This window comes from Cydia splendana, chromosome Z, assembly GCF_910591565.1.
Source record: "Cydia splendana chromosome Z, ilCydSple1.2, whole genome shotgun sequence".
NCBI lineage: Eukaryota > Metazoa > Arthropoda > Insecta > Lepidoptera > Tortricidae > Cydia > Cydia splendana.
In genome coordinates this window covers 47,416,932-47,438,207 of record NC_085987.1, presented here as the reverse complement: position 1 = coordinate 47,438,207, position 21,276 = coordinate 47,416,932, and the positions used below count along the sequence as shown (strand labels likewise).

Genomic DNA, 21,276 nt, shown 5'->3' with positions numbered 1-21,276 from the left:
GTCTTGCTATTTCAGTCAGTCTCGGTACAAAAAGTACTGAGGTTGACTGAAGAAGCATGACAAATACGAACGTTTCAGAGAAAATATGATGGAGAATAACTATGCACTACATCTGTATGTCAGGATCGTAGCAAGTGGATATCCGTGGTCTCTGCCTACCTTAGAGGATATAACCAAACGGAGACGACGTGTCTATAATTTTCGGTACAAAATAGTCTGCCGTTTTTTGCGAGGGAGGGGCACATCAAATGTATACGTAACGTCAAAATAGCCATGTCAGATAAACGTCAGTCCATACATGTGGTTGTCCATTGGCCGCCTATTTTCGACAGAGGGGAACGCCTGTTAATGACCACTCCGTTTGGTTATATTCTCTAAGCTGCCTGCCCCTCCGGGAAATAGGCGTGATTATATGTATGTACCTATGCAAGGAAAAACAAAGACATATATTAACATAGTACCAGACTGTATATGGTTTTCCAAGCACAATTTTACTAACACTCGTACGTCTTTATTCATCTTTAACGGCTGTCTGACTGTAGTTGAATATCTCTTTGTTTTTCAATCAATATGTTTCGTACATAGTACATTTAACGTATTTTATACGTCACGTGTACAGTTAGCAGAAGTTGCTAAACGGGCGAGGTGTTCAAAATTACCTTGGCACGCTCTTATTCTCTTAGCAATAAAGTCGCGTCCAGATCATTTTGAACACCTGGCCCATGCCTGGCCCGCTTAGCAACTTCTGCAACCGACTGTACTTATTTCAGTTGATTCAGAATATAATCCATTTAGCATGAGATTTATTTAACCTTTTGAACGCCAAACGGCGCATCCATTTGTCATGCCATTGACGCCACGGGGGTAAAATTTAGTTTTGTGAATAAATAATGCCAACCTAAAAGGGGAGTGTTTTCAGTAGATTTTCATCAAAAAACGATCGACGTCAAACGCCGTCTTTCGCGTCGTTGTCACGATTTTGAGTTGACGTCAATTGCCGTCTGTGGCGTTCAAAAGGTTAAAGCAGATTGTGTATTTACCGCGTATAGGTATAGGCATGTCTAAATGGGCCATGTATCCAAAATGATCTTCACACATTTATTTGCTTAACAAAGTTAATAAAGTAGTAAACTTAACACCTCTGTTGCTGTCTGTATGCATAATATAATATGTATGTTATGGAACTTATGGAAAACCGTCTGAATACCTTAGATGCCAAACGACAACAACGTAAAGAGGGACCGAAGCCCTCCCACGCGTATAAATACGTACACCGCGTTTGGCCAACTCTAATGTAACACCTGCAGAAGAGTCTTTAAGACCAAGCTCGGCCTGGCCAGCCACATTCGGGCCCATAACAGCCGTAATCCGTTATTGATGAGGTCACCGTCATTACTATATATACACACACTAATAATATACATATTATTATGTATGTATATTATTAGTGTGTGTAGAGCACACTTCACCCGTGTAAAAGCCGTTAGTGCCGCGGTAAACGTCTCTGCCGTCACTGAGTCACGTTATATTCATATTGTCACTAGTTGTAGCCGGTTTAGCCCGTTATAGCCATGTCACTAGTTGCATGCCGGTTTAGCCCCGGGCCTCCAACATCTCGTAGTCTTCGTCATTTTCACCCTCGTCGTCTTCCTGCGAGACAAATTAATGGTCGAGTTTAATATACAGGTTCACACAAATATGACATTTGTTAAAAAAAAATGTTATTATGTTGTCATAAGGACGCTCTGACAGATTATTCGTGCTAAGATACAATCAAATTTCGTCTTAATAGTAAGTGACAAAGTGGTACCTTTTGATCAAGAACGTCACATATCCTGTTCCTTTCGCCGGAAGATAACACAAAGGGCTCTTAGGCTTTGGTTTCCTAGGAAAGCGGTGCCGTCATACAGCGGCCGTCATATAGCGGACACAAAAAGACAGCCGGCTTAACGGTGACATGTGGAAAGTTCCACGGCGTCATAACACCACGTCAGCCACCAACATATCCAGGAGAGAAAATGGATGACCTTGATTAAGCTTTAATGATTTACTTCGTGGATGAACTATCATTAGAAGAGAAAGTAATCGTAGTACGGAAGATCATTTATTAAAATCTCGTGGTACAGAAGGTGCATTTGAGATTTTAGTAGAAATGGCTTCACCGCTATGAAATAGAACGTTCACGAAACTATCGACACTGTCAAGCGGCCGTCATGCAAATGGCGGCACCGCTTTTTGACGTTACGGTACGGTGTCAATCACCGCCCTCCAAGAAACCGCGCCGATTTACGAACAAGTTTTGAAAAGGGTTTCTGCTCGTCACTGCGTTGGTGTACACACGTGCTCGGGCTCATTAGTCAGAGAAAAGCGTTTTCGGTGGACGTGATTAGTATAATTTTTACCTGTAGTGATAGTTTGGTGGATAAGGTACTAACACACACGGAAATAGGGTAAGTAATTAGCGTAATTATGGGTAAAACCGACCCCCCTGATAGGGGGGTCACCGACGCCATCATACAAGGTGATTTGGACTCACAAAAAACAAATGAGGGTAAGAATGCAAATTCCTCCCTTCACGAGCCGACGCCCATGGACTCCCAAATTACCTCGAACAAAAGAGGATCGGAAAACGATACCGTTTCAAAGGCCAAAAAAGCACACCCCCCGGGGGATTCTAATCAAACAACATATGTGGCCCCTGGCTATAACGATTCCGATCCTCCACTAAAATACTCAGAGGCAGACAAAGGACCGTTCGTAGTTCACATTAACAGAGTTGAGCCAGACCCTTCCGCGGGATTAACCTTACAAGCACTTAGAGTAGCCCAATTATTACACAAAAACAGAGTCGATGGTATTATCGAAGGATCAATTAAATCCCTTGGACGTAATAAAGTATCTGTGTCTTTCAAAACGGCCGAGTTGGCTAATAATTTCACCAAATCAGACAAGCTGTCTCAAAACAAATTAGCTGCTTCCATACCAAGGTTTCTTGTTACTCGAATGGGGGTCATCCAGGATATCCCCACAGACTGGACTCTTGATGAAATTGTTGACGCTATCAAGTTCCCCTCAAGTTTCGGTTTCCGCATCATCATGAAAGCTAGAAGACTGTCCCGTAAGGTTCACAGAGAGGGCCAGCCACCAGAGTGGGTCCCCTCCAAGACAATTGTTATAACCTTTCACTCTCAAGACCTTCCGGAAAAAATATATCTCTTCGATATGGCCATGCCGGTAAAAGTATACGACCTCCCCATAATCCAATGCAGGTCATGCTGTAAATTTGGTCACATTGCTGCTAAATGCAGATCAAAACCCACATGTTACTGTTGTGCTCAAAATCACACGGGTGAATCATGCAATGTTACCGGTGATAAGATTACCTGCATTAACTGTTCAGGTCGCCACAAGGCGACTGACCCAATCTGTCCAGAGCATAAAAGACAGAAATCCATCAAAATACTAATGGCTGAAGAAAATCTAGGTTACCTGGAGGCCTCCAAACGCTTCCCCCCAATACGTATGAGCTATGCAGAAATGTCCCAGAAGATGTTTGAACCCCCCCCTAGATTCACGGGAATGGCACCAGCGGTACATTATGCTCCAATACCTAACTACATAGAAGAACCCGCAGGTCCTTCTCAAAATCTTCATAGGTCCTACACCAAAACAATATATAAAGCCCCTAAACCCCGCCAACCTCTCGCCCCATCTTACAACATGCGGGCACATAGGGACATTGTCAGAGACCCACAGACGGCTATGCCTAATGGGTGTGCCCTCAATAATAATGATAACAAAGGAGATGCCTCCCAAAATGAATACCTTCTGGAGACCCTCACAGCAGCCTTAGTCAATTTAGTTAACTTAATACTGAAAAGTGGGTCCACACTACCGAACAATGTTATACATCAACTACAGCCTATACTCCCCCTTATCACAAAATATGGACCCCAGGGTCCTTCAATGGAATTCACAGAGTGCTAACAATAAAAAAACCGAAATAATTCACCTAATTAACAAATTCAAACCTGTCCTTTTTGCCATATCTGAAACATGGTTCAAGCCTGGCTCTCGTTTCAGGATCCCAGGGTATGCATGTTTTAGGGATGACAGAAAGGATGGAAGAAATGGTGCAGGGTGCGCCCTGCTCATCAACAGAAATTACACATACACAGCCTTCCCCCTTATAAATCACAGTTCAGAACTCTTTATTACCGCTGCTAAAGTACTCAACATTACATTTATATCAGTTTACATTCCTAAACCAAATAGAAACTTAATAGAAGAACTTCAAACATTAATATCCAGCGTTCCTGGACCATATATAATACTAGGAGATTTTAACTGTAAAAACACGCTCTGGGGCTCCCCTATGTGCGATTCTAATTCGTATTTCCTATTAAACATGGTTGATGAATTAAATTTATGTGTACTGAATGATGGATCGAATACTAGGAGGGCATCTCCGCTGCAAAACCCTAGTGCTTTGGATCTCACTCTAGCTTCCGCAAACCTGGCCTCCTTAACCTCTTGGAAAGTATTAAACAATACATATGGCAGTGATCACTTCCCTATATTATCCACCATCCTCAGACCCTGCCCCCCGGCTCACATACCCCAACCACTTCTAAAATACAAAACGGCCCAGGCGGACTGGAATAAATACTCCTCTAACTTAGAAAATAGAATAAAGGCAATGCCTGAAATTAACCACAATAATTTTACAGAATTATACACTAATTTTATAGAGCACATCTGCCAGTCTGCGGATGAATCTATTCCTATAAAAAACACAAAATCCCGCAAGATTCCTTCTCCCCCCTGGTGGGACCTGGAGTGTACAAATATAATAAAAGACCGTAAAAAAACAGAGAAAATCTACTCTGAAAATCTCACTATGGAAAACTTCCTAAACCTACAAAAAACGAAGGCTAGATCCAAGAGGCTGCTTGCAAAAAAAAAGGCTGAAGGGTGGTCCAGTTTCTGTAAGTCCCTATCTCCAAGGTCGCCATCTTCACTAGTATGGAAAAAAATAAAGGCATTCCGGAGGAATCAAACTTTTAATGACTCTTTATGCAATGATACTAATACCTGGCTACCAGCATTTATAGATAAATTATCTCCTCCCTTTGTTCCAAATGAAGACCTCTTCCCGCAATCCATACCAGTGGACCAGACCACAGATAAAATGAATGACCCTTTCTCCTACCCAGAATTATTATGTGCTATGGACCACCTAAAGGACTCCTCTCCTGGCATCGATGGGATACCGTTCTCATTTATAACCCAATCCTCTAAAACCACCAAAGAGTACTTACTGAAAATAATAAACCATGTTCTCATCACCGGTACTGTTCCCGAACCCTGGAAAACTCAAATCATCATTCCTTTACTAAAACCCGGCAAAGACCCAAAAGAAGCCTCGTCATATCGCCCAATAGCACTTTCCTCAGTTGTGGTTAAAATAATGGAACATGCAATCAAAAATCGTATAGAATGGATTCTTGAAAACCGTAACATACTGGCTAACTCGCAATTCGGATTTCGCAGGGGTAGGGGCACTGTTGACAGTCTCAGCATTCTAACCACAGATATCCGGCTGGCCTTTAGCAATAATGAGCAAACTATAGCGGTTTTCCTGGACATTGCAGCAGCATATGATAATGTCAACCTCTCACTACTTAAACAAAAAATGGAACGGTTAAATATCCCTTCAAGATTGACAAATGTAATTAGCAATTTGTTTATGGCCAGATACATATGTGTCCGTTCAAATGGCAATGTTCTTCCGCCCAGGCCAGTATGGCAGGGTCTCCCCCAAGGGTCCGTCCTCAGCCCCATTCTATATAGTCTCTACACTTATGATCTGGAACCCACGGTAGACTCCTTCTGCAATATTTTGCAATATGCGGACGATATAGTCCTATACAAAAACTCCTCATCGTTTGCAGACTGCTCGTCCCGATTGGCCTCTGCCCTGTTCTACCTAAGAGAATACCTTGAAGCTCATGGACTCTCCCTATCGGTCCCCAAATGTAAAGCTGTAGTATTCACTCGTAAAAAAAATATCCCACCTATAGAACTCTCCTTGGAGAGTCAAGAAATTGAAATTGTTAACTCGGTAAAATTTCTGGGAGTTCTGCTCGATTCTAAAATGACTGGTAAACCCCATTTGGACTATATTGCAAAAAAATGCGAAATAAGTATTAATGCTATGCGCTCACTGTCTGGCGTACGATGGGGGGCTCATCCGTACACCCAGAAAATTCTATATAATGCTATAGTTCGAAGCCACTTTGACTATGCTAGTTTCATTTTGGAACCCTGTAATATGACAGCACTGGGCAAACTGGATAGAATCCAGGCTAAGTGCCTGCGAATTGTGACTGGTGCCATGAGGTCATCTCCAATAAATGCTCTGCAAGTGGAATGTCTAGACCCCCCTCTTATAATGCGTAGACAGTACTTGGCCGATAGATTTCTTATGAATATAATACAATATGAGAATCACCCACTGCTAGCAAAATGTAAAGCCCTAATGGATATATCTCCTGACTCTAATTACTGGAAAAATAAAGAACTCCCCCCATTAATTAAATCTTACAAAAAATACTGCAATATAAATTCCTACCAATTTGATAAGAATCAAATATTCTGCTTTAATTACGACACATTAGTCTTTCAACCCACAGTCGTCTTAGACTTGGGAATTTCTAAAAAAACTCCCAATGCAAACACAGTATTTAACCAAATTATGGACAGACAATTTAAGGGATGGCTACAGGTTTACACAGATGCCTCTAAAATAAACCCAACAGAATCTGTAGGATCAGCGGTATGGATCCCAAAATATAAAATAGTACTTAATAATAAAAGCCCCCCACAAGCCTCAATATTTACCGGCGAAGCAGTCGCTCTATATGAAGCTATCACCTATATTAAATCGCATAATCAAGACAAAAGTATAATCTTGACTGATTCTCTGAGCTGCCTACAGGACCTGAATAGACTACCATTTCACTCCAAAGATAACTTCTACCTTACCTTAAAAATAAAAGATAAACTTAGAGAATGCCATGATGCCAATTTGCAAGTAGTCTTGGCATGGATCCCTAGCCACTCAGGCATAACTGGTAACGAGGTCGTGGACCAATGTGCAAAATCTGCCATACACCAGAGTTTCGCTTCTGACCAAAAATGCTTTACTCGAGACATAAGATCTTCGATAAGATGTCTTCTTTTTGAAAATTGGAATAAATCATGGCAGCTCTCACGTAGAGCCAAGGGTCAACACTACGGTAACTTGCAACCAAATATCCCTCCTAAACCCTGGTTTTTCAAGCACAAAGGCTATTCTAAGGTAACAACTTCGAATATTATCAGATTACGACTTGGTCACATTTGTTCGCCAGTGCGCCTGGCCAAGATGCGAATAAGGGACAGCTCGATCTGTGAGTGTGGACTGGACGAAGGTACTACTAACCATATACTTTTGGAATGCCCCTTAATACGTCATCCAATATATGATTTTCTCCCACGTGAGATAAGCCGTCCAATAAATATTAACTTCCTCCTAACCCTAGTTTATACCACATTTGGTGATATTTTGAATAAATTCCTAACTAAGAATGAGTTCAAACTGTGAAGTATGGTATACTGACAGGTGATGGATCTAGTAAATGTTATAATAACCTTAATAATATATACATACATATATCTATATACATACACAACAAACGTTGTCTGGTTTATGACGTCTTTAACTATTGGAAGTGGTCGTGTTGTCCGTAGGTTGAATGGCTTGTGTTTGTTTGTAGGGTGGATGGATACTCTACCGAACACCGTATATACATCACCGACGATCTATATCATACTGGCCGTGTGTTATCCAACCTCGACACTGGCGGAATCATCAAGCCCTGATGGAGCCATAATACACAAAAATTGATTGATTGAGAAACCGCGCCATTTGGTTTACATAGACAATGTTCTAGTGACGTCATTCACTGCTGTAATACGGCCACTATATGACGGCACCGCTTTCCTAGGAAACCAAAGCTTTACAAAGGGTCGACAGTTTTTTGTGTTGTTATTCTGTCCCGGTCTAGAAGGGACAATGTGGCATAGAAAAAGGTATCATGTTCTACTAATATGCTTAGCGCCACTGGCACCATCCACTAACCAGGGGTTAACTGGTTAAACCTGGAGTTACAATGGTTACCAGTACAATTTAACCGGTTAACCCCGGGTTAGTGGGTTAGTGCAAGCCGCTAAGGTGCCTTGGGATAACTTCAAAAGCGGGTTAATTTTCATAATGGTAAATAAGTATAAAGCCAGAAGTTAGAAACAATTATGCTACTGCAACGCAACGCTTACCAAGGTATCTTGCTCACTGTTGCTACAATAGGAAGTGCTTCTAGTTTAGAGTAGAAACTTTATATTTTCACTATTGGCCTATAGGCCCACCTCCTCGTGTCACTTGTTCACCGGGCCCTGTACAAGCTACTCACATCAAAGCTGAAGCATGTGGTGATGTGGTCTCTAGCTTGATGCTCGTCTCCATGCCAGTCTCCACCTCCTCGTGCCACTTGTTCACCGGGCCCTGTGACTGAGACCAGCTACTCACATCGAAGCCGAAGCATGTGGTGATGTGGTCTCTAGCTTGATGCTCGTCTCCATGCCGGTCTCCACCTCCTCGTGCCACTTGTTCACCGGGCCCTGTGACTGAGACCCTGTACAAGCTACTCACATCGAAGCCGAAGCATGTGGTGATGTGGTCTCTAGCTTGGTGCTCGTCTCCATGCCGGTCTCCACCTCCTCGTGCCACTCGTTCACGGGGCCCTGTGACTGAGACCCTGTACAAGCTACTCACATCGAAGTCGCAGCATGTGGTGATGTGGTCTCTAGCTTGATGCTCGTCTCCACCTCCTCGTGCCACTTGTTTACCGGGCCCTGTGACTGAGACCCTGTACAAGCTACTCACATTGAAGCCGAAGCATGTGGTGATGTGGTCTCTAGCTTGATGCTCGTCTCCATGCCGGTCATCACCTCCTCGTGCCATTGTTCACCGGGCCCTGTGACTGAGACCCTGTACAAGCTACTCACATTGAAGCCGAAGCATGTGGTGATGTGGTCTCTAGCTTGATGCTCGTCTCCATGCCGGTCTCCACCTCCTCGTGCCACTTGTTCACCGGGCCCTGTGACTGAGACCCTGTACAAGCTACTCACATTGAAGCCGAAGCATGTGGTGATGTGATCTCTAGCTTGATGCTCATCTCCATGCCGGTCTCCACCTCCTCGTGCCACTTGTTCACCGGGCCCTGTGACTGAGACCCTGTACAAGCTACTCACATTGAAGCCGAAGCATGTGGTGATGTGATCTCTAGCTTGATGCTCATCTCCATGCCGGTCTCCACCTCCTCGTGCCACTTGTTCACCGGGCCCTGTGACTGAGACCCTGTACAAGCTACTCACATCGAAGCCGAAGCATGTGGTGACGTCTTTCTCTAGCTTGATGCTCTTCTCCATGCCGGTCTCCATCTCCTTGTGCCGGACCTCCTCGGCGCCGCTGGCTACGGACTCCTGCTCTTGGTCATCCTCCTCTTCTTCAGCGGACATGGCTAAAAAAAAAACTTATTGTCATAAATTAAGCTCTAGGATGAACATGGTTTTTTAGGGTTCCGTACCCAAAGAATAAAAACGGGATCCTATTACTAAGACTCCACTGTCCATCTGTCTGTCACCAGGCTATATCTCATGTACCGTGATAGCTAGACAGTTGAAATTTTCACAGATGATGTATTTCTGTTGCCGTTATAACAAGAAATACTAAAAAGTGCGGAACCCTCGGTGGGCGAGTCGCACTTGGACCCAGTTGTATTGGTGTCAAATGCATCACGTTTGCAAAACCATAGCAAGGGTCATGTGTAAATCAAAACACAAAAAAAGGGTCATGTGTAAATATAGTTGTAATTTTATAAGTTGACCGACTACGATTTGAGAGCTCATTTTGCGAACAATGGCATTCTTCTCGGTTGTTTGGAACTACCGCAATTTTTTTTTCTGTACTTAAATCTGCAATCGGCTATTCTAGCCATAATCGGTTGTTTTTTTTTAAGTTGATATTTAGGGTGGTGTCCAACTCGTTGCAGTGGTTTTGAAGTCTTTCCTTGTACTTTTTGCAGTATTCGTTTACCTCTTGTTTTATAGTTGGTATTTCTGTGTATTCATGTATTCACTATTTCTAACCAATAATGGTGCACACGTGACCATTCTTAGGGTTTTGTTTTGGAATCTTTGAAGTATTTCTAGGTTTGAGTCGCTGGCTGATCCCCATAGCTGTATTCCAGAAGTCCATATCGGTATTATTATACATTTGTATATGAGTAGTTTGTTGTTGTTAAGTGTTAGAGTTGATGTCTTCCAATCAGCCAGTATAAGTTCCTGCATTTGATATCTGCTTCTTTTCTTTTCATCTTGATGTGGTTGGCCCAGGTAAGTCTTGTCGAGGTGGAATCCTAGATATTTGACACAGTTTTGGCTAGGAAGGGGTTCGCCTCTCATAGTCACTGGTGGGTAGTCTCCCTTGCGTAGTGTGAAGGTTATTCGGACAGATTTTGTTACACTGGGTTTGATCCTCCAAATCTCGAGCCAGTGTTCAATATTCTTTAGATGTGTGTTTGTAGTTTTTGTGATGCGATTTCAGGTTTTTTGTCACTAGCAAGATAAGCTGTGTCATCCGCATATGTTGTTGTGACCACTTCATCAGAGACCGGCTCTTCACCAAATTCGACTTGGAATTTTCTTTCTAGTAGGTATGACTTAAGGACCATGTAGTATGAGTTGGGCAGTCTTGTTTTTAACTTGTATGACAGGCCTTCATGCCATACTTTATCGAAACTACCGCAAATAGCAAATAATAGCAAGTAACAAATAATGCATACAAATAACTACCATCGTCCCTAAGTCATAAGGTTGACATTACAATAGCTCGACTCATTAGGAAAGGCACGCATTGGGAAGGTATCGACCATAGACTAGGAATCCTCTAGACCGAGTTTAGAGCAATTATTTCATGCAACCGATGATGCCAAAAATGCGGGGGTGCGCGGGACGAGGTGAGCGAAATCCCGTGCCGTGAATGGTCCGTTCAAATACACGGACGTCACACAAAGACACTTTCGACTCGAACATGGAATAAAATTACCGTATGCGTGGCAGAGGGGGTAGCGCGACTATGCTAAGTCTGGGGGATGTTTTGTCTGTGGTATCGACTGACCCGGCTCCTCGCACTCGATGTACTCTGGCGCGACGACGGCCACATGCTGCTCCGTGCCGTCCTCCAGCTGGATCACCTCCAGCACCACGTACTGCTGCCCGTCGCCGTCCGCCACGGTCACCAGCTCGCCGCGGCGGAGCTCGTTCGACGTCAGCCCGAGCTTCACCATGTTGTTGTCGTCCGAGTCGTTTGCTTCCTCCTGACGGTTAAGTTTTAGTTTAGTTAGGCAAATAGAATTTGAAATAGAGCCGGATTGCCAAGTTATGTAGCCACAGTAAATTTACTGCCATAATTCGACAGAAGATTAAAACTTTTAGAACGCCATTTGACTTTCCTTATTCTTTCAATGATATGTGTTAAATATGCTTATATCAAAAATTTACGCCATCTACTAGATACTAGGCCAAAAGTATGGTGCAATCTTTTCGAGCGTTGGCGCCTTTGGCCTAGTCTCGAATAGATGGCGTTACTTTTTGATATTTAACAAATTAAAACATATCAGTGAAAGAATAAGAAACAAAGTCAAATGGTGTTCTAAAAGTTTTTAATATTCTGTCGAAACATGGCAGTACATTTACTGTGGCTACATAATTTACCATGACAATAACTCTCTATACACTATATTCTCTTTGATTAAAGGAACAGTTGATAGAAATTAGGAAAATTGGATAGCGTTGGCCATTCGCTAAAGCATACCTAATTCGTAATAGAAATAAAAAAGAAAATTGATTAAGGGTTAACCCTTTGAGTGCCCAATAACAACCTTCGTGCATTCCAGCAAGGTTCGTAATGACGCGCCGCGCACGATAGCCGTGGCGTTCAAAGGGCCAACACTCGTTCGTCTGGAATGTACGTCGGCTGCATAAAATGTTATATTTTTTATTACTGTAATAATTTGCAATGCCAAAAACTAATATCTAGTTAACTAACCACATTCAAAAACGTATATTTTGCGAATGAGATGTAAATTCATCATCCTCATCACAGCCTGTTAGCTAGCCTACTCGGTGTGACCTGCCTATGAAGCAGGAGGTCCCGGGTTCGAATCCTGGTAAGGGCATTTATGTGTGTTTGTCACAAATATTTGTTCCTGAGTCATGGATGTTATCTATGTATATAAGTACTTGCATACAACCAAATATAACTATGTTATATATATTGACCAGTACCCACAACACAAGCCTTACTGAGCTAACTGTGGGACTATGTCGATCTGTGTAAAATTGTCCTATAATATTTATTTATTAAAATAAAAGCTTATAATTTTCGAGACAATTATTTTTGTGCACATGTTTTGTAATTCGCAAGGCGGCATTGGCATTTTATTAAATCCGTATCTAGGGGCAGGGTAGTGCCCCCGCCAAGACGAGCAAAGCGAAGCGCAAGGGCACTACCTACCTTTTCTCGCCCTCATAACTTGGGTTTGGATTATACCAGATAAACAATCTCGGGATATGATGTCAATAGTGGTCTTGTTAAGCATAAAAAAATTCAATTGCATAGCTCTTATACTTTAGATTTTATTCATATCTAAAAACCCCGATTTCGTCACTGACTCGCTCACTCACTTGATCATCAAAACCTTTAGGGTACTTCCTGAAGTCCTAGGAAGCTGAAATTTGGTATGTAAGATAGTCTTAGTACACAAACAACAAAAAATTCACAAACTTGAAATTTTTAGCTCCTAAAGGTGTGAAAAGGGGGGTGGGATTTTGTATGGGGAATCAATAACCGCTGAACCGATTTAATTGAAATTTGGTATGTAGATAGATTTATAGATATTTTCATTCGGCATCTTTCACTTGCACTCCGAATGAACAAAAAATGAACAGTGTGAACACGGAGTGAATGTTCATTCCGATTATGCATGTTTTTCTCGAATCCTGTGGGTTGTAGTACCTAGACTCCTTGGAAAAACCAGGATATGGTATTTGTAGGTAGCTCTGTCAAAATATTCCAGAGTTCTAAAACAATCGCCAGTAGCAAGGTATCGCAGTAAAATTTGAAGATTTATTCGGCTAGGTATTGCGGCGGTGGCACGGTTGCATTTTTATCGCCTCAAACCATGGCTGTCACGTTCTAACAAGTGTGTAAGTGCGAAAGTGACGGGCATAGTGACAGGCGATAAAAATGGAACCATGCTGCACTGCTGATGCGACTAATAGTAGAAGTTCTTCAAAATTACTTTAAATTCATCGGCAAATGATTGCGATACAATTCAGGATTTTCAATGGCTAGTTTCTCCAATGTATTCGAAGCTCGCACCCACCACCGTCGACGTATTCTTTGAATTTTGCTTGTTAACATCTTCATTAAATAAACACAAAAAAGAGGCACAACCTCATTCGACGCCATAGTGAAAGAAAAGAAAAAGTGAATAATCTTAGAGCACCAGCACCGTGTGAACATGCAATGAAAGAAAAATGAATCATTCACTCAAGTGAACATTCATTCGAGTGAACCGTCTGATCCCACCTTAACAGCGCCCTCTTGACAATGATCATATAAATTACTGGTCAGGCTTTATCTGTCAAGTGGTTTTGGCTGTGTGGCTAAGAATAAACACACACTTCAAAAACAAAATATTATAAATGTTTTCTGCGAGTATTTAAATATAAGTCAATTCGCATAAGCGTGCATTACATAGACGAAATTAACGAATCATGTCTTGTGTAAATTGTTTATGTTTAGTTCTCTTCTTCCTGGCGTTATCCCGGCATTTTTGCCACTGCTTACGGGAGCCTGGGGTCCGCTTGGCAACTAATCCCATGACTGGGCGTAGGCACTAGTTTAATAAATAATTCAATTTCCTTATTGAAAACTTTACAGTCATTTTGTAATATATGTTATTTAATATGGTGGTAAAGTAATTTGTAATGTTTTTAATTAAGTCTGTAAATATTTTTTATTGCTATACTTACTTGGCACAATTCCGTAGGCTGCATTAGTACAAAACGTGTTTATATTTATAATTCATGTTTTTTTTGTTACATAATCTATAGTTCTTTTTTTTTAGCATTAGAAAGAACTTGTAAGAAGGTAAGCGATCTTGACATGTCTTTTAATTGAAATGCGCTTTATAAAAATCAATAACTATTACTTATGAAAGCAGAAGAATATAAGATCGTATTAGATTCATAATTGTTACATATTTGCCGTTACTTATTTTTAAAAAGTGTTTTTCAATTAAAAGACACATCAAGATTGTTTACCTTATTTCGAATGCTAAAAAAAAACGAACTATAACACAATAAATTCTAAATTTTGGACTTTTCATCGCACTATTTCTACTCAGAATCGGGACCTTTTTTTTAATCAGATTCATGTCTTTTCAAATGTATGTTCTATGATGGACTGTCGACAAAGCGACATAAAAAGGGTGGTAAAAATTACAAACCGAGTCGAATGGCTACAGTTACCAATATAAGCGCCTCTTGCACCATTCCACTAACCTGGGGTTAACCGGTTAAACATGACGTTACCATGGCTACCAGAATAATTAGACACTGGGTTAACAGTTCAACCGCTTAACCCCGGGATGGTGCAAGTGGGCCTAAGTAGTTAAGCAAGTGAGTTGTTCAATTTTCATATTTTGTTCTTATGAGTCAAGACGATATTAAACACCTCGCCACTTATTTATGTACAGACTGTACAGTGAGCGAAAATTGCGTGGACACATTAGGGGTCATCCATTAATTACGTCACACGAATTTCTAGGTTTTTTGACCCCTCCCCCCCTTCTTGTCACACTTGGTCACATTTGGCAAACCCCTCCCCCCTGGTGTGACGTCACATTTCTTCAACGAAATCGGCAAATATTTATTTTATATTATATCAACATATTTTTGACAAAAGAAATATTAGTAATTTTATAATCCAAAACTGATTACGAAATAAAATTGAACGAATAAAAACGATTATCTTGTTATTTAACTGTATAGCGAATAAAATAATTTAAATAAATTTTCGGTTACTGATGAAGTTAAAGTGACGTCACAAAATTTGTGACTCCCCCCTCCCCCTTGTCACAACATGTCACATTTTCTTGACCCCTCCCTCCCCCTAAACGTGTGATGTAATTAATGGATGACCCCTTATGAAAGAAATTCATAAAAGTAGCCACGCAATTTTGCGGCCGGGTGTACAAACAGCAACACTCCTAACTGTACATCGGCGGAGCTTATAAAAAGAGGCATAAGGTCCACCTATATACAGTGAACAGTGTGGGCGATATATACAATGTATCACCTGTGCGCGCGGCTGCATGTACTTGATTTTCCGCTGGCGACCGATCTTGAGCGCGAGCGCGCGCTCCGTGTGCCCCGAGTCCGGGTCGTGGATGGCCAAGTGTCGGATCAGGTTGCCCTGTTGATGGGAACAACAATACGGTTAAACGATACCTCAGATCAGCTCAACGATCCGATAGCAATCACTGGTTCGGTTTAAAGAATATTTATTGTCTAAAGAAATTACAAAATTTCACTTATAAGACAACAATTAATAACTATACATTAACAATACATATATTTATTAGCAGTAAGCAAGCATGCAGACTTATTTGATAGGTTAGTTAAATCTTTAATGATTAATATTTGCTATAGCAAATACAAATGAATTGGTTTGGGATTCTGTATCAATTCAGATGTTAATTGTTTAAATTTGAACACAAAATTAGCTTAATTAGGAAGTCCTAGTGAGTATTTATGTGAGGCGATTTTAAATAAGGTACAGGTAACTAAAGCGTTATTAATAGATATTGTCTTTTATGTATGTTTTTAATAATTGCGATTTAAATTTGTTGTAACTTTTTGTATCTTTTATGGTTGTTGGTAGGCTACTTTCCACTTCTATTATTAATCAAGAATAATTTATTCAGTGTCCCACTGCTGGGCAAAGGCCTCTCCCCTTGATCTCCACAACTCCCGTGGTTGTGCTTTTTCCGGCCAGTCACTAATGAAGGTGTTTAAGTTGTCCGCCATCTCCGTCTGGGCCTGCCAAGTCCGCGCTTCTTTTGCGGCATCCATTTGGTGGCTATACTAGCCCACCTATCCGGATGCATGCGGCAGACCTGACCCGCCCAGCAGTGGGACACTATAACGGGCTATTAGAAAAATAGCATATTATCAAGCAAATTTTTTTTTTAATTAAGGTTCCATTCGAAAATGTCGAATTCATGTATTTTATGTAATATTCATTCATTTAATACTCGATAATTAGAACTATTCTTTGCATAATATGAGCGCATTAAGATAGAATTATTGGCGCGCTTTAGTTTTTTTTTCCACAACTTCCACAGTTTTTATCGGAAATTTAAAATTTAAATTGTGATGTATAGTTGAATAACTGGTTTTTTAAATATTATACGCAACATTTTATTGACGATTTTAGTTTAGCTATAAAATTGATATACATCTACATTTTCCATAAAAAGTGGTATTTCTTTGTTTCTAGCTCTTAAACCATACATTTTTTTTACAAACAATGTTTAGGTGTATCATAATAAATTTAATAACCTTTCATTATATGTAACACACATGTATGTGTGACTCATAGTATAGCTATAATTTACATTTTACGAAATGCGGCAGTGATTATTTGTATGACGTTATTTGTATGACGTCGTTATTCGTCACTGGGGGACAATAGAGATGGTCTCCCGGCAGTTTTAGAATCCAGGTCATATTGCTAATAACATACTAGAAGCTTACGCGGATTATCCTGAAAATGACCAATTTGGATTTTTTTAACTTTAATGCATTTGTACTGGCAAATACCTACATTTTGATGCATAACTTCCACATATTTGGTCCAATTTTGATTTTATTGATATCAGTGTATGGCTTCAGACGTCGTCTTTAATTTTGTAGTACATTGCTTTAACGTCCGACTTTTGGTTTGGTTGTAAAACCCAAATAATCGAATATTTTTTTACATCATTTTGATTCTTTTGTAAATGGCTCTTAAACTACTGTATATTTTTGTACACAGTGTATAAATGAAATATAGCATATTTAATTGGCTTTCATTCAATACCCCACACGATTATGTGCCATGCATAGTTTGGGTACAATATGCAATATTCGCAACGAGGCGGCTCCCGATTTTGATGACGTCATTCCGTTGAAGTAGATGGCCGGCGCCGCTGTCTCCCGGCAGTTTTGGAGACCCAATGCCATGCCTATCAACATACTAAAAGTTGGTAGCGGTTTCGGAATCTGAACTATATTCCCATAAGGCAGTGCACTACTTGGGGTCACCGTCATCGTCATCAAAATTGATGTCTAAATATATACATTATATGATATGATATGATATTACAGAAACGAGGAGTAACCTTGTGCGCGAATGTGCGTTTGCACTCGTGGCAAGCGTGCGTCTTCTCCTTGGGAGGCTTGGGCACGTAGTCCGGATTGTGGTACAGGTTCTGATGCCGCCGCAGCAACTGCTTCTGACTAAACAACACACAATAAACTTGGGTATAAATATTTAATAATAATATTTTCTACATGACATTAAAGCTCTCCAAAGGGTATCTACGTGATGCATCTATATCCCCACGCAAGCCTATCAAAAGACCGGGATTTATAGGCCCTTGAAATCCAAAATTAAGATACAATAATTTAGCCTATATACGTCCCACTGCTGGGCACATGCCTCCTCTCAAGCACGAGAGGGTTTGGGCTATAGTCCGCACGCTGGCCCAATGCGGGTTGGGGACTTCACATACACCTTTGAAAGCTCATTGGTACGAGCCGGGGTTTGAACCCGAACCTCGAGATTGAAAGTCGCACGCTCCTACCGCTAGACCACCAGCGCTTCTCGTAACACAACTTAACATATAAGCCACGAAATGGTCCCGACTCAGCATGGTTCAACTCATTTACGTTCCATAATATGAGGCTCTCTAAGCCTTTACGAAAATTCATGTCATTGTGCGGTGGCAGCCGCTTAAATGTGGGACTTAACCTTTGCCGCGGTGGTGCCATGCCGTGGTGTTTTTCTTTCTTTTTATACCCCAAATCGTAGTAAGATTTTAGTATCTGGATTTTAAACACAGTGTGGTAACATGGAGATGTACATAAACGCTTCACATAGCAGTCTGTCGGTAGTGTATGGCATAGCGAGTGTGTGTGTCAGTACCGGAAGCACTGGTCGCACTCGGTGAAGGGCTTCTGTTAGGTGTGCTTGAGGTGGCGCTGGTCGCATTTGACTCCCGTTCGCGTAGGGATTGCAATCCGGTCCGGCGGATCCGGTAATCCGGCCGGATCCGGCACTTTTTAGGAGCTACCGGATCCGGTTAAAATCACCGGATCCGGACCGGATCCGGGAAAATAGAAAAAATGACAGCACACAGCATCCACTGTGCGTTTTAGGTGAGATAAAGGCGTCGGATGGAAGAAAGAAATTAAACAGAATAAAGAACGAATGAAAAAGTCAAGATTTAGTAAAATAAGAAGATATTTAATATGTCGATGATTGAGAACAGAAGAGGATTTCCTCTTCTTTCATGTTGGTGGCACGAATCGGCACGATACGACGATTACTTAAATACTTAGAAGTAAAAATGAAAGGATGGAGATGTCATGGAAGACATTTGTATCGACCGGTCTGCACTAGTGGGTAGTGACCATTCAGTGACCCTACCTATGAAGCCGATGGTCCTGGGTTAGAATCCCGGTAAGGGCATTTATTTGTGTGATGAACACAGATATTTGTTCCTGAGTCATGGGTGTTTTCTATGTATATAAGCATGTATTTATCAATATACTATAGGTACGTATATATATCGTCGCCTAGTAGTAGGTACTATAGTACCCATAGTACAAGCTTTGCTTGGTTTGGGGCTACGAGTAGGTCGTTCTGTATAAGATTGTCCCCAAATATTTATTCATGAATTGTTTATTTATTTGTGATTCAGGCTATAAAACTATTTTCACGGATAAAAATTAAAGCAAGATAATATTGGAGCGCATATCATATAATTTTGGTTAAAAGTAAAATATCTTGTTACTATGTAGAATGGATGTCAGCGTAACAAATAATTTCATCAAAGAACAGTTACGAAAACTTGTCCTTTCAATGAGTTCCAATTCCCATCCCATAATTATCCCATTAACAGGCTTTGAAATCTAATCAAATTTATAATTATATTGTAAACGTAAATTTGAGCAGAATGTGAATAATTAAATATAATAAAATTAACAAATGACTTAGATTTCATATTTTATTTTTAAATTGAGACTGACATTCTGCCACTTTTTAATACTTAGTTTTATTTTATTGTTAAATAGTTATTTCTTATTAACTTCAAATATTTGTTTTATGAATACATTTGTAACCTTTGTTTCACATATAACGCATAAAACTTGAAAAATATGACATTTAATAAACTTTAATATCCTTATACCTAACCGGATCCGGTCCGGCCGGATCCAGCCGGATTGCGGCCAGAATCCCGATTGAAAATCAATCCGGTTTGCAATCCCTACGTTCGCGGGACTACAGAGACTTAAGATAGACTGTTTATAGTTACCGGAAGCTCTAGTGACAACAGAGTTAAGATAGACTGTATATAGTTACCGGAAGCTCTGGTCGCACTCGGTGCACACGAAGGGCTTCTCATCGGTGTGCTTGAGCATGTGCGACTTGAGGTGGCGCAGCATGGTCGACGCGTACGGGCACAGGTCGCACTTGAAGCACTTCTCCCCTTCGTGAGTCTAAACATAAAAGGAGAGAATCAGAAATATGAAACAAGTTTGTTAATGTTGTAAATTTATTTAGTTCATGAAAAATGTGATATAAATAAGCAGTTTTGAGGAAAACGTGCAATTATATATAACTTTTATTTATTTGAATAAAAAAAAGTGCGTGTAGTTTTTCTCAGAACCAGGGACGAGTGTCACAGTGACGCCTATTCAACTACATTTTGTATTAATCTTCACGAAATTGACTCATTCATACAATCTACGAACAAAAATCGGGTACCTTTTTTGCACTCGCTCGAAAAAGAAAGTAAAAATGAAACACGTTAGCGTTAGACCATCGACAAATTCGATTATTGGTTAAAAAACTGCCAATCACTCATAATACATATTTGGGTTCTTGAAGTGTGACGACGAGCGAAGCGAGGAGAAGTGGGTAGTACCTTGTTGTGTAGCTTGCAGGAGTAGCGGTCGGGGAACGTTTTCCCGCACCGTTTGCACTTGAGAGGCTTGTCCGAGGTGTGTATGTATAGTATGACGACGAGCGAAGCGAGGAGAAGTGTGTACCTTGTTGTGTAGCTTGCAGGAGTAGCGGTCGGGGAACGTTTTCCCGCACCGTTTGCACTTGAGAGGCTTGTCCGAAGTGTGCAGCTTCTGTATGTGGATGCGTAGATCTGTTTTACGTCCGCACTTGGCTGGGCAGAGCTCGCATCGGTACACGGGCTTCTCTGCCACTGCGATAAAGAAGCGACATGAGTATAACCGTCATCAACTATGCCAGTTGAAAAACACTTAAGGATCTTGTGTCAAAAATGTGGACTTATTGTTATGTAATACATTAGAAAACCTAAATTAGTAACTTCTTTTATTTTTGATAAAAAGGACAGGAATTCGACGCTGACGACATTAGCGTCTCGTTTGGTTTGTGGCCAATATTGCAAAAACAGAACTCTGTACGCCACGTTCGTACGTCCCAGGCAGATTAAAGTATCATTGTAAATTCATAAAATTTCTAGTATCTTAGACAATTCACTCTGAAACTAGACCACTTAGATGGTTAACCATAAATTATTAGAGACAAATGACGTAATATTGGTAAGTAAATTATCGTAAAAAGTGTTACCGTTGTGTATGAGCTTGTGAGCTTTGAGGGAGTTGGACTGCGTGAAGCACATGTTGCAGCTGTCGCACTTGTAGGGTTTTTCGCCTGTGTGCGTGCGCAAATGTCGCTTCAGCTTGAACGTATCTGGGGAAGCATATGTGCAGTCCGGGCACTGGAATAAAATACTTATA

The 21,276-nt window shown here is 40.9% G+C and overlaps 1 protein-coding gene across 2 annotated transcripts in view; it reads right to left on the bottom strand.

The window, feature by feature from the left end:
- Positions 1-1,026: 1,026 nt before the first annotated feature.
- LOC134804057 (transcriptional repressor CTCF-like) overlaps positions 1,027-21,276 on the bottom strand; it is a 30,930-nt gene continuing 10,680 nt past the window's right edge. Inside the window, exons 8-15 of one of the 2 annotated variants that reach the window (XM_063776948.1) lie at positions 21,107-21,257; positions 20,551-20,717; positions 19,862-19,998; positions 17,616-17,733; positions 15,530-15,646; positions 11,282-11,480; positions 9,478-9,623; positions 1,027-1,650 (exon numbers count right to left, since the gene is read on the bottom strand). In XM_063776948.1, coding sequence (XP_063633018.1) covers positions 1,594-1,650; positions 9,478-9,623; positions 11,282-11,480; positions 15,530-15,646; positions 17,616-17,733; positions 19,862-19,998; positions 20,551-20,717; positions 21,107-21,257 — 1,092 coding nt within the window. In that variant the 3' untranslated portion in view covers positions 1,027-1,593. The remainder of the gene's footprint in view (positions 1,651-9,477; positions 9,624-11,281; positions 11,481-15,529; positions 15,647-17,615; positions 17,734-19,861; positions 19,999-20,550; positions 20,718-21,106; positions 21,258-21,276) is intronic. The other variant, XM_063776949.1, reaches the window with a different exon arrangement.